General features: G+C 33.1%; 1 protein-coding gene across 1 annotated transcript in view; it reads left to right on the top strand.

The window, feature by feature from the left end:
• The window catches only part of LOC134696711 (cytosolic phospholipase A2-like), a 32992-nt gene extending 32513 nt beyond the window's left edge, over positions 1 to 479 (top strand). Inside the window, exon 18 of the mRNA XM_063558632.1 lies at positions 227 to 479. Coding sequence (XP_063414702.1) covers positions 227 to 399 — 173 coding nt within the window. The 3' untranslated portion in view covers positions 400 to 479. The remainder of the gene's footprint in view (positions 1 to 226) is intronic.
• The last annotated feature ends 14916 nt before the right edge of the window (positions 480 to 15395 follow it).

The raw sequence follows: 15395 nt of genomic DNA, 5'->3' as shown, positions 1-15395 counted from the left end.
ACATTTTATTATCACCATATAGAAGAGGGGCGAACAGTCAAACTCATAGATCGAAAGTAAACTGACAACGCCATGGCTAAAAAAAGAAAAAGACAAACAGAAAAACAATATTACACAAGACACAACATAGAAAACTAAAGACTTAGCACAACAAAGTAAATATTACATGTAGTTTGTTTGATTTGAAATGCAATCTTATCTAATCAAACAAATTGATTTTTTTTAGGTGATAGCAAACATGATTTTGATATACATTCCAATTATCACACAATGAGATTAAACTATTCCGAAGAAGAATTCAATAAATTAAATTCCTTGGTTCAACACAATGTTCTAGAAAACGAAAAGAAGATAGTCGATTGCATTTCGGAAGCAATTCACCGAAAGCAAAATAATTAAATAAACTGACTGTGAAAGGAATGAATGTAAAAAAAAATCATAAATGAAGTGTCCAGTTATTGTCATTAATCCGCTCGGAAAATGAAAACACTAAGTATATGTGTATTTGCAAAATAAATAATGAGAAACATCCGTTGATTTTCTTATCAAGCAAATTTGTTTATAAATTTCTGGATTTTTTTTTACTTAATTAAATCTGAATGATTTAAGGGGGATTAACAGGGATAAGTTGCAAAAGAGTGGAAAAGGCAAACCACACATCTATTATAGGGGCAGGGACAACACATAAATGTTATATGTTTTGTAGGAGAGCAAATGTTCAGCAAGGACAAATGATGGAAGGAAGGCTGTTTCTAGTCACTTTTTCATTGGTTTCTCTGAAAGGAATATTAGTAAGATCGAATAAAATTGTTCTTTCTTGTAAATGCCTGACCCAATTAACAAAATTTTGTTAAGAGAAATAAAACTAATTAATTAAATTTTTTGATAGAAAACCCCTCAAAATTCAAATGGAAATTTTTCAAGCTATCTTCCATTTGGGTATGATCAAGCTGGTTTCCATTAAGAGTTGGTTAAGTCATTTTTCAATAGAAAATGGTCAAGCTATTTTCTGTTTGAGAGAAAGTACAGCATTATTAGGAAGGAGATGGTCAAGCAAAAGTAATTGACAATAACAGTAACACCACCATATTTAAAGTGAAAATATGTAAATTTATCAAGTTTTCTATGATTCAAACAATCTGAGTATTATGATACTATATTATCAGTTTATTTTCTATCTATCAGTTTGAACTTTTTAGTATCTTTCGACCCTTTTTATAGAATATCCTTTTCACAGATGATAGCAGATATGTTCTCAATGTCGTAACTACACTCCCATCTCCTTTTCCTTTATGTGACCCTCCGAATTAAACTTTTGAACCGGTTTGTACTTACACGAACAACACCACTGATGTCAAATGTGGAACAGGATCTCCATACCCTTCCGGTGCACCTGAGATCACCCAAAGATTTGGTTGGGTTTGTGTTGATCAGCCTTTAGTTTTCTATGTTGTATTTTGTGTACTATTAGTTGTCTGTTCGACTGTTTGTCTATTTGTCTGTTCGACTGTTTGTCTTTTTGTCTTTTTGTCTTTTAATTTAAGCTATGGCATTGTCAGTTTATTTTCTAATATACCGCTAGTCTATTGTACCATCTTTTTGACAACACAATGTTATTTTAGATTAACAAATTCATTTCGTGCCTCTGCGACGCTTGTATGTGTTTATTTCAATGAGTAAATTAGTACTGCATGTAGCTCCCTTTTGACGTCTTCTATTTACTTTTAAACTACGTACAGTTAATATTTAATCTGTTGTACCTAATTATAACATGAACAGGACCTCAAATATGACACAAAAATCACTTAACTATAATCTGAACAGAACCTCAAATATGACATAAAAATTATTTAATGATAACCTGAAGAGAACCACAAATACGACACAAAAATCACTTAATTATAACCTGAACAGAACCTCAAATATGACACAAAAATCACTTATTATAACATGAACGGAACCTTAAAAAAGGACACAAAAATCACTTAATTATAACATGAACAGGACCACAAAAATGACACAAAAATCACGCAATTATAACCTGAACAGAACCTGAAATAGGACACAAAAATCACCTAATTATAATCTGAACAGGACAACAAATATGACACAAAAATCACTTAATTATAACCTGATTATAACCTCAAATATTCACACCCCAACATAGAACGATTGATTAGTAACTTTATAATTTTAAACAACTTTGAGATTTTGTTCTATAGAATTTAAAAATTGTTAATAAAATGACGATAATATCGATGTTTTGCAATATAAATAAAAGCAATAGTAGTTTACCGATGTTCAAAAGTCATAAATTGATTATACTATTTATAAAACATTGACAAAAAGTAATAGTATTACTAAACACAAATTAATAAAGACTACCCTCGGACTTGAGATTTGAAAACTTCTTTTTACATTAGAGTCTTATGACTTTAGAACTTTCATTTATCGTTAACGAAATACAATAATTATGCAATATGTAGAAGATATTTGGTTACAAATATGCAATGCTTTACAAATATTTGTGCCTAAGTGAAGATCATTTAAACTCTCAAAGACGAATGATTGTTTTAGCAAACTAACTACTTATAGTGTAGAGTATATAATGTTTACAAATAAAATGAATTGACCAAAACAGAAATCACTTATGATGAAAATTAGTACAGAAAAAATAAACCAAGTTAACCAATACATTTATAATATGAATGATTTTCAGAAATATATGGGGTATAAGAAAGCTTAAAATTATTTGAAGACAATATCTAAGTACTTCGTTGAACTAAAGCATGTACATGTGGTTGTAAAATCGGTCAACCGAAACAGAATTACGCGATTTATTTGCTTTAGAAAAGAATATTTGCGAAAACCTCGTGCTAGATACACTACAACTACAAGATTCAAAATCAGGTAGTATAAAGATTAGGCTGAAGGATTTTTTACTTTTTTACTCTCTTTTGCTACCATGACACAAATTACTTCAACTATTTACGTATCTCTTCTCTTCAAAATGAAAATAAAAGATACATACAAGGTACAAAAGAATTGTCTATTAAAAGTAAGTTTGAATGATTGTAAAAAAAAGCCATTTTAATCGTAAATAAACAAGGATTCGTATTTTTCATCTGAAATATCTTTCAACAAAGAGTAATGTCAATGCCTTTCATGTCTTTACTCAAACGCACATAAAAAAGAAGTTAACACGTCATTGACAATTTCTTATTAGTAGCGGGATACAAAAAATGACTGATTTTGTTTATATAAAGTCAGTCTATTGTTCTATTGTTATTTTTCAAGAATCCACTGATCACCATTGCATTTTTTTTTTTAAATTTTAACTCGCGCGTATTTTCGTCAGAAAAGTCTGTAGTTCATGCATGATACCACTAGACCACGAGTGTTGATATAAATTAAATATCACACTTACAGCGTATATCTGTCAATGCATATCAATACACTGTATTTCTGTCTTTTTGTTATCGAATAAAATATATAAACACTATAGAATCAAGGAATTGTACTTATAAGTGATATTTACAATTCCTTGATTCTATAGTGTTTATATATTTTATTAAACATCTAAACATTTAGAATAAACATCCATGTACATATTACACTTATCACTTTTAACGTACATGGCCTTTCCCTTTTCATCATAGCAAATGCTAACTTTTGGTTTTAGTATTATAATGTTATCATACCATGATCACTTAGTTTTTCTTTTTTTGATTATAAATGGTCCAAATATACATCAACGTTTAACTGACTCTAATGTGAATAAAGTGTGATAAGCTCAGACTCTAAAACTACTTCTTTGACGGTAAAACAAGAAACAAAATCGGCAAATTTTTAATATGAAAAAGGGAATATAGATACTTCTAAGATTAAAAACAATATTTTGGTAGATAAAGCATTACAATAAAAAAAAATCCGGTAACTAGGCTTGAAATTGGCACTGTTAAGGTCGCAGTTATTTCTTTCGGTAATTTTGACATCGTAGAAGGAACGCACAATCTTTTTATTTGTTTGAAAATTTGGTGCGGAGGGGCATTTTATTTCGTACAGACAATTTGATGAAGTATATATGAAGCATAAAGAATAAAACTGTTTAAAAATCCTATGTTTAACCACAAAAGATGAATGGTCGATATCTAACAATATAAACAATCAGATAGCTAACTACAAGGGGGAGTAATGTTGATTTTAAGCAACTATTGGTTACCGTATGACCTTCATTATTGAGTTTTAGTCCAGACCCAGGGCTCAATTTCAGATTGCCTTAATTATGTACTGACGACAATAAACAAACAAGAACTATCTTCGACACATGTATATGTTGGCGTGAAGTTTTGTATCAACCATTAAAATTTATCTATAGATATTTTTTTATAATTTTACACATGGTGATTCTGACTTGACTATAATGTCTTTCTGACGGGGTTAAAACAAACCTTCAAAATACTAGTAATAATAACTATACGCAAAACACAACTTTAACTACTAGTATACGCAAAACACAACTTTACGTAAAACACAACTTTAACTACTAGTATACACAAAACACAACTTTACGTCAAACACAACTTTAACTACTAGTATACGCAAAACACAACTTTACGTAAAAACGTCAAACACAACTTTAACTACTAGTATACGCAAAACACAACTTTACGTAAAACACAACTTTAACTACTAGTATACGCAAAACACAACTTTACGTCAAACACAACTTTAACTACTAGTATACGCAAAACACAACTTTACGTAAAAACGTCAAACACAACTTTAACTACTAGTATACGCAAAACACAACTTTACGTAAAACACAACTTTAACTACTAGTATACGCAAAACACAACTTTACGTCAAACACAACTTTAACTACTAGTATACGCAAAACACAACTTTACGTCAAACACAACTTTAACTACTAGTATACGCAAAACACAACTTTACGTCAAACACAACTTTAAATTAGAGATACAACCTATTTTGGTGTGAATATCGTGAATATCGTCAACAAAGTGAGATGATATTTGTATTTTGAGATTTTTTACTTCAATTATAATATTATAATAATTATATCATGCTTTGACTTAATAATTAACCCTTGACATTTAAAACAAAGTATAACAGATGTATAGCAGTGTTTCCAGTTATTGAATCCTAAACTGAATATCAGCTCTTTATAACTTCCTTTGCTTCCATTAATTACGATTATTTTTCTTGCGATTTAATGGGCAATAATTTTAAGTCACCAAAATCAATAATAAAAAAACAAAACTGCTTTTTCAAGTTTTAAGACGTGCATGTTAGCTTAAAGATCGACTAATTGTGCACTGACGAAATCTCTTTTTTGGAAAGGGAATTAAAACGAGAAAGCAAACATGTGCGAACCAAACACAAATATTATAAGCAGCAACAAAGTCAAACACCGAGTAGCATATGACTGAGCATAAATTATGGCGGTGGACAAACATGTTTACCGACTCAAAATGATCTCCTAAGTTTAGAAAGCGATACAACAGCAGTCGGTAAAAATCAGTTTAAAAAAAAGGTTGCAACAATTCACAATAAATAACTCGTAAGAAATAGTCTAAGCTAGGACATAGATTAACGATCTGAGATATTAAAGTCCGGGATGACGAATTATAAAAAAATGAAAGACGAAAACATTTCAAAAAGACCACACCAGATCATAAAGCAAAATTCAGCCAATTAATGGCATTGGGCTGTATCTGTTTTTTGATCGGTTTGTTTCTATCAAACAAAAACTTACACGTACAGTATCAACCAACAAAATATTGTTTATTTGTCCAATGTATTCATGATTCCCTAACTGAAAATAAACGTTTTCCACTAATGTTGTTTTACTTCAAATACTAGTATCCTAATTAGATAAAGAAAACATATGAAGATAAAGGCGAAATTATAGCTGAATGCATTTAGGAAAAAGGGAGACAATTCAATCTCAAATATAGTCTTAATTTTGATTTCTTACGTATACTTTATGTTTGACGTTAGTAAAGTCAGATATCGAGAATTCTCTATAATACGTTTGTTGTACGTTGCACCTTTTAGAAAAGGATTTTCAATTGTGTCCATCGTTCTGGTGGTAACAATGTGTTCTTAACTCGTATGCACCCGTTCCAGCGCTCGGTTAATATCCTGATACCTATTTGTTACCTATTCGTAACCTATTCACTTATAAAACGTTTGTTGTACGTTGCAACTTTTAGAAAAGGATTTTCAATTTTGTCCATGTCTCTGGTGGTAACAATGTGTTCTTAGAGATGAAATGACCCTATTAGCACGCATGTACCCGTTCCAGCGCTCGGTTAATACCCTGTTACTTATTCGTTACCTATTCGTTACCTTTTCACTTATAATACGTTTGTTGTACGTTGCACCTTTTAGAAAAGGATTTTTAATTGTGTCCATCGTTATGGTGGTGACAATGTGTTCTTAAAGACGAATTCTAACATGACGTCCTTCATACGCTTTGAGTACACACCCGTGGTAAAATTTGAATATATTGCATGGGCTGTTCCGATCGTACTCCCACGTCATATGCTTTTTTATGAATGAGTTTCGCGACGTCATAAAACGATGACGTTAGAATATGAGCATTTTACGGGAAAAATACACACTTTTAAATCCGAAAATCATCACAACATGGAAACGTAAACAAACGATGCTAAAATGTGTTATAAGCCACATTTGTTGAAATATTTAAGACATATAAGTAAATTATCATTTATATTAATTAAAACTATCTATATACGTTATTTTAAATAGTTTAAGCATGTCACTAATTCAGTTTGCTCCGTTCTTTTACGCCAATTTAAAAGTGCGTTTATTTATGGGAATGGAAAATATTTGCCTCCACCTAGAGCGCTTCGATCCAAAAGAATTGCCGTATTTGACCTATTAGAATAGAAATAATTCATGGGGGCTTGAATATATCTAGATTTTACCACGGGTTGTCCCTTTATGCCGATATTTTACCCCTCGCTATCGCTCAGGGTAAAATATTTGTCATAAAGGGCCAACCCGTGGTAAAATCACGATATATTCAAGCCCCCATGAATTATTTCTTAAATAACCCTATTAGCTCGTATGCACCTGTTCCAGCGCTCGGTTAATACCTTGTTACCTATTCGTTACCTATTCACTTATAATACGTTTGTTGTACGTTGCAACTTTTAGAAAAGAATTTTCAACTGTGTCCATGTCTCTGGTGGTAACAATGTGTTCTTAGAGAAGAAATGACCCTATTAGCGCGCATGTACCCGTTCCAGCGCTCGGTTAATACCCTGTTACCAATTTGTTACCTATTCGTTACCTATTCACTTATAATACGTGTGTTGTACGTTGCACCTTTTAGAAAAGGATTTTCAATTGTGTCCATGTCTCTGGTGGTAACAATGTGTTCTTAGAGATGAAATGACCATATAAGCGCGCATGTACCCATTCCAGCGATCGGTTAATACCCTGTTACCTATTCGTTACCTTTTCGTTACATTTTCACTTATAATACGTTTGTTGTACGTTGCACCTTTTAGCAAAGGATTTCCATTTGTGTTCTTAGAGATGAAAAGACCCTATTTGCGCTGATGTACCCGTTTCAGCGTTCGGTTAATACCCTGTTACGTATTCGTTACCTATTCGTTACTTATTCGCTTTTAATACGTTTGTTGTACGTTGCACCTTTTAGAAAAAGGATTTTTCAATTGTGTTCATATCTCTGGTGGTAACATTGTGTTCTTATAGATAAAATACCCCTTTTAGCGCGTATGTACCCGTTCCACCGCTCGGATAATACCCGGTTACTTATTCGTTCCTTATTCGCTTTTAATACGCAGGGAAAACGTTGTACCTGAAAAAAATTGTATATAGGTAACAGGGTATTTACCAAGCGCTGGAACGGATACATGCACGCTATTAGGGTCATTTCATCTCTAAGAACACATTGTTACCACCAGAGACATGGACGTAATTGAAAATCCTTTTTTTCTAAAAGGTGCAATGTACAACAAACGTATTATAAGTGAATAGGTAAAGAATAAGTAACCGGATATTATCTGAGCGCTGGAACGGGAACATGCGCGCTAATAGGGTCATTTCATTTCTTAGAACACATTGTTACCACCATAGTCATTGACACAATTGAAAATCCTTTTTTCTAGAAGGTGCAATGTACAACAAACGTATTATAAGTGAATAGGTAACGGATAGGTAACAGGGTATTAACCGAGCGCTTGAACGGGAACATGCGCGCTTATTGGGTCATTTCATCGCTAAGAACACATTGTTACCACCAGAGACATGAACACAATTAAAAAACGATGTATTTTAAGGTACAACGTTTACCTTGCCATTTAAAGCGAATAAGGAACGAATAAGTAACCGGTTATTATCCAAGCGCTGGACCGGATACATACGCGCTAATAGGTCATTTCATCTCTAAGAACACATTGTTACCACCAGAGACATGAACACAATTGAAAATCCTTTTCTTAAAGGTTTAACGTACAACAAACGTATTATAAGTGAATAAATAACGAATAGGTAACGAAAAGGTAACAGGGTAATAATCGAGCGCTGGAACGGGTACATGCGCGCTAATAGGGTCATTTCATCTCTAAGAACACATTGTTACCACCAGAGACATGGACACTATTGAAAATCCTTTTCTAAAAGGTGCAACGTACAACAAACGTATTAAAAGCGAATAAGTAACGAATATTTAACAGGATATTATCCGAGAGCTGGAACGGGTATATATGCGCTTATAGAGTTATATAACCTCTAAGAACCCAAATGTACCACCAGAGACAACAAAACAATTGAAAATCATGTTTAAAAAGGTGCAACGTATGACACACGTATTATAAGCGAGTAATGGAACGAATTAAACAATGTTCACCCTGCTAACATGTTTAACCGCACCACATAATGTTAGTATGTGCCTGTCCCTAGACAAGAGCCTGAAATTGAGTAGTTATTTGTTTTTGTGTTACATAATTGTTTTCCGTTTATTTTTTTGTATATGAAATACGGCCGTTAGTTTTGTTGTTTGAATTTTTTGAGATTGTCATGTCTGGGCCTTTTATAGGTGACTACACGGTTTGGGCTATGCTCATTGTTGAAGGCCGTACAGTGACCTATAGTTGACAATTTCTGTGTCATTTTGGTCTATTGTGGGGTGTTGTCTCATTGGCAATCATACCACATCTTCTTTTTTATACAAGCGCTAACACGGTGATTTCATCCCTTCGAACCAAGATCCATCTTCAAACTTACGGACATAAAGCAGTTAAAAGGTAGAACGTATAAAAATCAAATAAGGAACAAATGAGTATCGAACACAAAGTAAAAGGATCGGTTGAGCACAAACACATATAAATAGGTCATAAAAAGATCATGTTACCTCAACAAATTTAGAACTATTACCAGATATAAGAGTATAAACAATTAAAAAGTGGGAAGGATATTAAAAATCGAATAAGTAACGAATAAGGAATAGGGAATAAGTAACGAATAGGTAACGATATGGAATATGTAACGATAGGGAATAGGGAATAAGTTACGAATAGGTAACGAATAGGGAATAGGGAATAGGTAACGAATAGGTAACGAATAGGGAATAGGGAATAGGTAACGAATAGGGAATAGGGAATAGGTAACGAATAGGTAACGAATAGGGAATAGGGAATAGGTAACGAATAGGTAACGAATAGGGAATAGGGAATAGGTAACGAATGGGTAACGAATAGGGAATAGGGAATAGATAACGAATAGGAAATAGGGAATAGGTAACGAATAGGGAATAAGTAACCAACTTGACGTCCATGTCTATGTCCCCTAGTGCGTTTACATTTTCGCTAGTTTTGAAATAGCTTTCAGTGACCTCGAGTACTTTTATCTCGGTGCTTTGTGTTCATTGTTTTTATGTAAGTGAATATTGTGCACCGTACCAACATTCTAAGGGAAGCAAATTGCAACTGATATTTAACAGTTTTTCTTGCGTTTGTTGTCCTAAGTTGGGTTCATTGGGAAGGGTTTGGTTTATGGCCACTACATTTGTTTATGTGACAATGCCCATTCAAAAGCCAGGAACATGTAGTATAGTGGTTGCTGTTCATGGTTCATGTCGGATTTTCGTAGACTCTTTTGTTATCAATAAGGCCGTTAGTTTTGTTTGAATATTTTCAAATGTTTATGGTCGGGGCATTTTATAGCCGACCAAATGTTGTTTTTTTCATTGTTGGAGGCCGTATGGTGACCTTTAAGTACTTACTACCACGTCAGTGTAACTCCGGTAGATATTTGTACCATTAGTACTGGATCGTGGTCGACCCTATGCACCTTTAGGGCAGGCGGGATATTTTTGTAGATCTTGTACAGCTCACACTAATTTGGGTAGTTCCTGTACTTCTACGTCTCCCATGCTGTTTGGATAGGGTGTACATATCTCCTCTAGGTTTGATAACCTGAGTTTCATCCGTATCGGACTTCTTCTCCTGAAAGAAACCTTTCAGGTAACGAGTATTTTTCACATCAATGCCTTTAATGGGTTCTTTTACTTTCTGATATAAACATGATTTATCATGTAAAGTCATTTCACCATAGTATGTCGGACACATCAAATACATCTGTTCAGGAAAAAAATCACCAAACTGATAAAAAGTGGTTAAGGCAATTGTATTCATTTAGTCAATGATACCAAAGATTCACAAAAGAGAATGGATGTGATCAGAATGTTCTTCTTGTGTATGACTATAATAAAATTGAGAATGAATATAACATGTATGTTTATATATAAATACATATCAAATGTATATTAATACGATGAAGATTAGGTACCACTTACTACGGAGCCCTGCTAGGGACATTCAAAGAAAACAAAATATATTGTGCGCACAACATAAATAAATTGTGCGCACAAAATAATATAATTTGTTTTTATCTTTTATAACAAAAAAGTTATGTCTTTCTTTCGAAAAAGAAATTACGGCTACAAATCTCAATTTCGAGCAAATATACAAAATTTCGACCTCATTTTACTCAAAAAGTAGCACATGAAGGTATATTTTTCATTACATATTTGATTTAATCAGGTAAAAAATAGCCTTTATGCAGATTTTCATGAACTTTTAAATACAGGATCGAAACTGTATCGTATGCCCTTAATAACTTTGACCCGGACATATCAGCGACGTCATAATGTGTGAACCGACGTTAATAACGTTGACCCGAACTTATCAAGTAACCTTTTGTGTGCTGGTGAAACAATTAAAGAAAACACGCAAATATAGCCCGATAAATCGATTATAAAATTATCTGCATATTGATATTGTAAAATATCAGCTGCTTGACATTATATGAAGGCTTTTTGATCTCGTTCGCTACGCTCACTCGACAAAAAGCTTCATATTATGTCTCGCAGCTGATATTTTACGATATCAACATGCAGATAACCTGATAATCGGTACATATATACAACTCGTCTAAACATCAACCCAACAATGTTAGATCTGTAAATTTGCTTTCGCAAATGTTTTGTTCTTCCCTCGCCGGGATTCGAACCCATGCTACTGTGAAATCGTGACACCAAATCGCCTGCACTGCAGCCGTCCCGCTAGACCACACGACCACCTGGGCTCTACAAAAGAAAGCTTTTAGTGGCCGTGTGTTACCTTTCCTCGTCAGTTTTAATCTAGCGGCGTACTACAGTGCATGATATATAAGGCATGGAGATGTTATTGTTATAGATCAGCTCAATTATCTATAGTAAAGGATCCTACAAATTAATGTAAGATACAGTCACAGAAAATAATTATATTTATAAATACATCTGAGTCAGTGACAACTCTACAACAGATTTATCCGAAGATCGGATCGCCACTTATGATCAATGATGGTGATACATGGCTGTGTACATTATGTATATACAACTCGTCTAAAAATCAAACCAACAATGTTATATCTGTAAATTTGCTTTCGCAAAATGTTTTGTTCTTCCCTCGCCGGGATTCCCATTTTCAAGCAATATTTTGTACATGTTATAACATGTATGAGGTACTTTTGTACATGTTATAACTTGTATTTTTGTATTATACAAGTTATAACATGTACAATATTTTTGTACATGTTATAACCTGTACAAAATCGCAACTTGTACACGACATATATATATGTATATGCATTTTGTCCCTTGGTGTACTTCTGAAGGAAATGATAAAGAATATTCTTTTCCGTCTATACGGATCCGGGAAAAGCTTCTTTATTATGTTATATAATATAAAAAAACGCACAAAAAACTGACATAGATAGGATTAATAGTGGGCGTTCCACATGTTTTGAATTTTGTTTGGACAATTTTAATCATCGGTCCTACTTAAAAGCGCCCGAGAGCGTCCGGGAAAAGAAAAAGCGCCCGGAGAAGGGAAATCAGCGCTCGGAGGAGAAAATTATAAATAAGTATTAAATTTTATAACAATATTTTTTTTCTTTAAATATAGATAAGAGTATATAGAAGAATCATGAGGAACGATATTGTCCTCGATGAAAATGTTTATTTTGTTATTTAAAAATAATCAGTGCCTGAGGTGTAATATTTTCGCAACTGCATGATGAACACTTCCTTATTCAGATACTGATACAGATTTATTATTTTTACATTTTACATGTTGATATCGTTTTTTAAAAACATGTCTTTTGACGTCTTACATTTTATAAATCTTCCGCATTTAAACTGTGATCCAGTATTGTTTGTGTCTCGAAACAGTATTCATATATTATTGTTAAAATTGAAACATCCATACTTAGTGTAAACATATTTTATTAATTATATTCAGGTACATACATAGGCATTTACATAATAATACAAGTGAAATAATTAATAGGATCCAGAAACAAGCTCTTAGCTTATATTAATCCGTTTCCTAATAAGAACATTTCATATTTTAATACTCAAAGGGTAAATGTTATACTAGATGGAAAGAAGAAAAAAACATATAATAAGGTTTGTGACACACAAGAAAGAAGAAAAAAATATATACATCGGAATAATAAAGTGTATGTTTCTGAACGGACACAATTATAGATATAAGTATCACTTGTTGAACAAGATGTGTGCTATCATATGACAAATCTTTTGCTACTGAGTATAAATGTTTGAACTGCCAAGAATATTTCAATGTTTTGTTCGTAGCTGAAGTCCGTTGAACCGGGTAGCAATATTTCTTCCGACAAAAAATGTATTATATTGATATTATAAAAATGCTGTTCACGCATAATGTGAAAACGGGGGCAGTGCAACAAGTAGTGCGCTGTAGTTTCTATAGCACCACATAAACAAAGTGGCGAATCCACTATATTTTTAACAAAAAGATGATAATTTAGAGAACTGCATTGCATACGAAGTCTTGAGTGATAAATTTGACCTAATCGCTTACCAATGTAATAATAATTTGGAAGTTTAACCGCCCGAGACTGGACACAATTCCTGAATGCCCCCACCGAAGTACTGGTCTTAGCATTCTCAGGTAGGAGATTCCATGAACGTACAGTTGCCGGTAAAAAATAATTTGAATACAGGGCTGTTCTTGTTCGAACAGGGGGGATTAGGGACGAGTTTCTCGTATTATGATAATGTATGGCTGCATGGGACTCTGGAACTAAGGTGGATAAATATTCCGGAGTAATATTATTTTTCATCTTGTAAAAATAAATTAATCTGTGGGCCTCCCTTCGATCTTTAAGCTTTTCCCAACCCGTTTCGAGATATAATCTCTCTAGGGACACCAACCTAGTACCCCCAGTTACGATCCTGGCAGCCTCTGTTTGCACTTTTTCAATCTTATCAATCAAAAGATTTGTGTTGTTGTCCCAGATGACATCAGCATATTCTAATAATGGTCTTATATATGATAGGTATATTGTCTCGAGTGTCCGTCTGTCTAGGATAAAACATCCATACTTGATTTTGTGCTGTATTACAAATACATGTCTATTATCTAAATTTGCAAATGACTTATCTAAAATTAAAAAAAATGATTTCATCAACACAAAATTGTCTCATGCCAATAATTTTTTTTAATATATTCCCCGGGCCTTATTTTTTCTTCTCTGGGCGCTTTTTCTTTTCCACGGGCGCTTTTTCTTCACCCGGGCGCATTTTAGTAGGACCCATTTTAATCGATTTACTCGGTAATCTAACTTTTTAAAGTTCACTAAAACCTTTCGTTGAATTAACATAGTCATATTTTCACGACAAATATTACTCTGGGCACAGGAAAATTTCTGCACAGGGGATTTTTTAAAGCAGGGGATAAACTTAAAAGCCTACACCTAGATGAATAAAATTAAAATGCCTGTTAAAATATTTGTCCTTGAGCGTTCCCGACTGAATGTATCATAAAATCAAGAAAAACGTTCCAGACGCATGAAATTTATAATGTGTTGTTTTCATTTTTTTAAGTTTCAAAATAATAGAAATTTAGAAATTATTGATTAATTGATCTTCTTCGGAAGTCCATCCTATTTGCAGGGTTACCGCATTAAAATATTCTAGTTTTAGATAATATTTTAAAATGCGTATAGTTATTTATAAAATATTTTAAATTTGAAAGTTTTAAATATATAACTTAGTTTTAGCAGAGACATGTCTCTGGTTTTAGGTTACACATCACAGGCACTTGTCTCAGAAAAAAATAATCCTATATTTATAGATTATCGTTGGTCATCTCAACGAGATTGATTTTCTCGCTTGAGCTGGTACAGCGAAAGTGAGAAAAGCAATCGAGTTGAGATGACCAATGATAATCTGTTTATCGCTATTTTACCTATGACAACGTTGTCAATTTCAATGTCAATTTCGTTAGCAATGCACGTGCGTGCTTAGTTTCTAGCGATAATTTTTCCATCTCAGGCGAGAAGCATGATATGAAAATTATCACAAAAAAAGATCAAAAGAAAAATGCGCAAAATAGCGATAATTATAGATTATCGTTGGTCATCTCAACGAGATTGATTTTCTCGCTTGAGCTGGTACAGCGAAAGTGAGAAAAGCAATCGAGTTGAGATGACCAATGATAATCTGTTTATCGCTATTTTACCTATGACAACGTTGTCAATTTCAATGTCAATTTCGTTAGCAATGCACGTGCGTGCTTAGTTTCTAGCGATAATTTTTCCATCTCAGGCGAGAAGCATGATATGAAAATTATCACAAAAAAAGATCAAAAGAAAAATGCGCAAAATAGCGATAAACCTTATTATAACAAGGTATATAGGATTTTTTTTTTCTAAGACAAGTGCCTGTGTTACGCAATCGTAACTACTCGGCCATTATCGCTATGCAGTACAATAACTTCGTGCAAGCAGAA

This window comes from Mytilus trossulus, chromosome 14 (assembly GCF_036588685.1).
Source record: "Mytilus trossulus isolate FHL-02 chromosome 14, PNRI_Mtr1.1.1.hap1, whole genome shotgun sequence".
Classification (NCBI taxonomy): Eukaryota; Metazoa; Mollusca; class Bivalvia; order Mytilida; family Mytilidae; genus Mytilus; species Mytilus trossulus.
The sequence above is the reverse complement of the archived record's forward strand: the minus strand, read 5'-3'. Positions and strand labels throughout refer to the sequence as shown.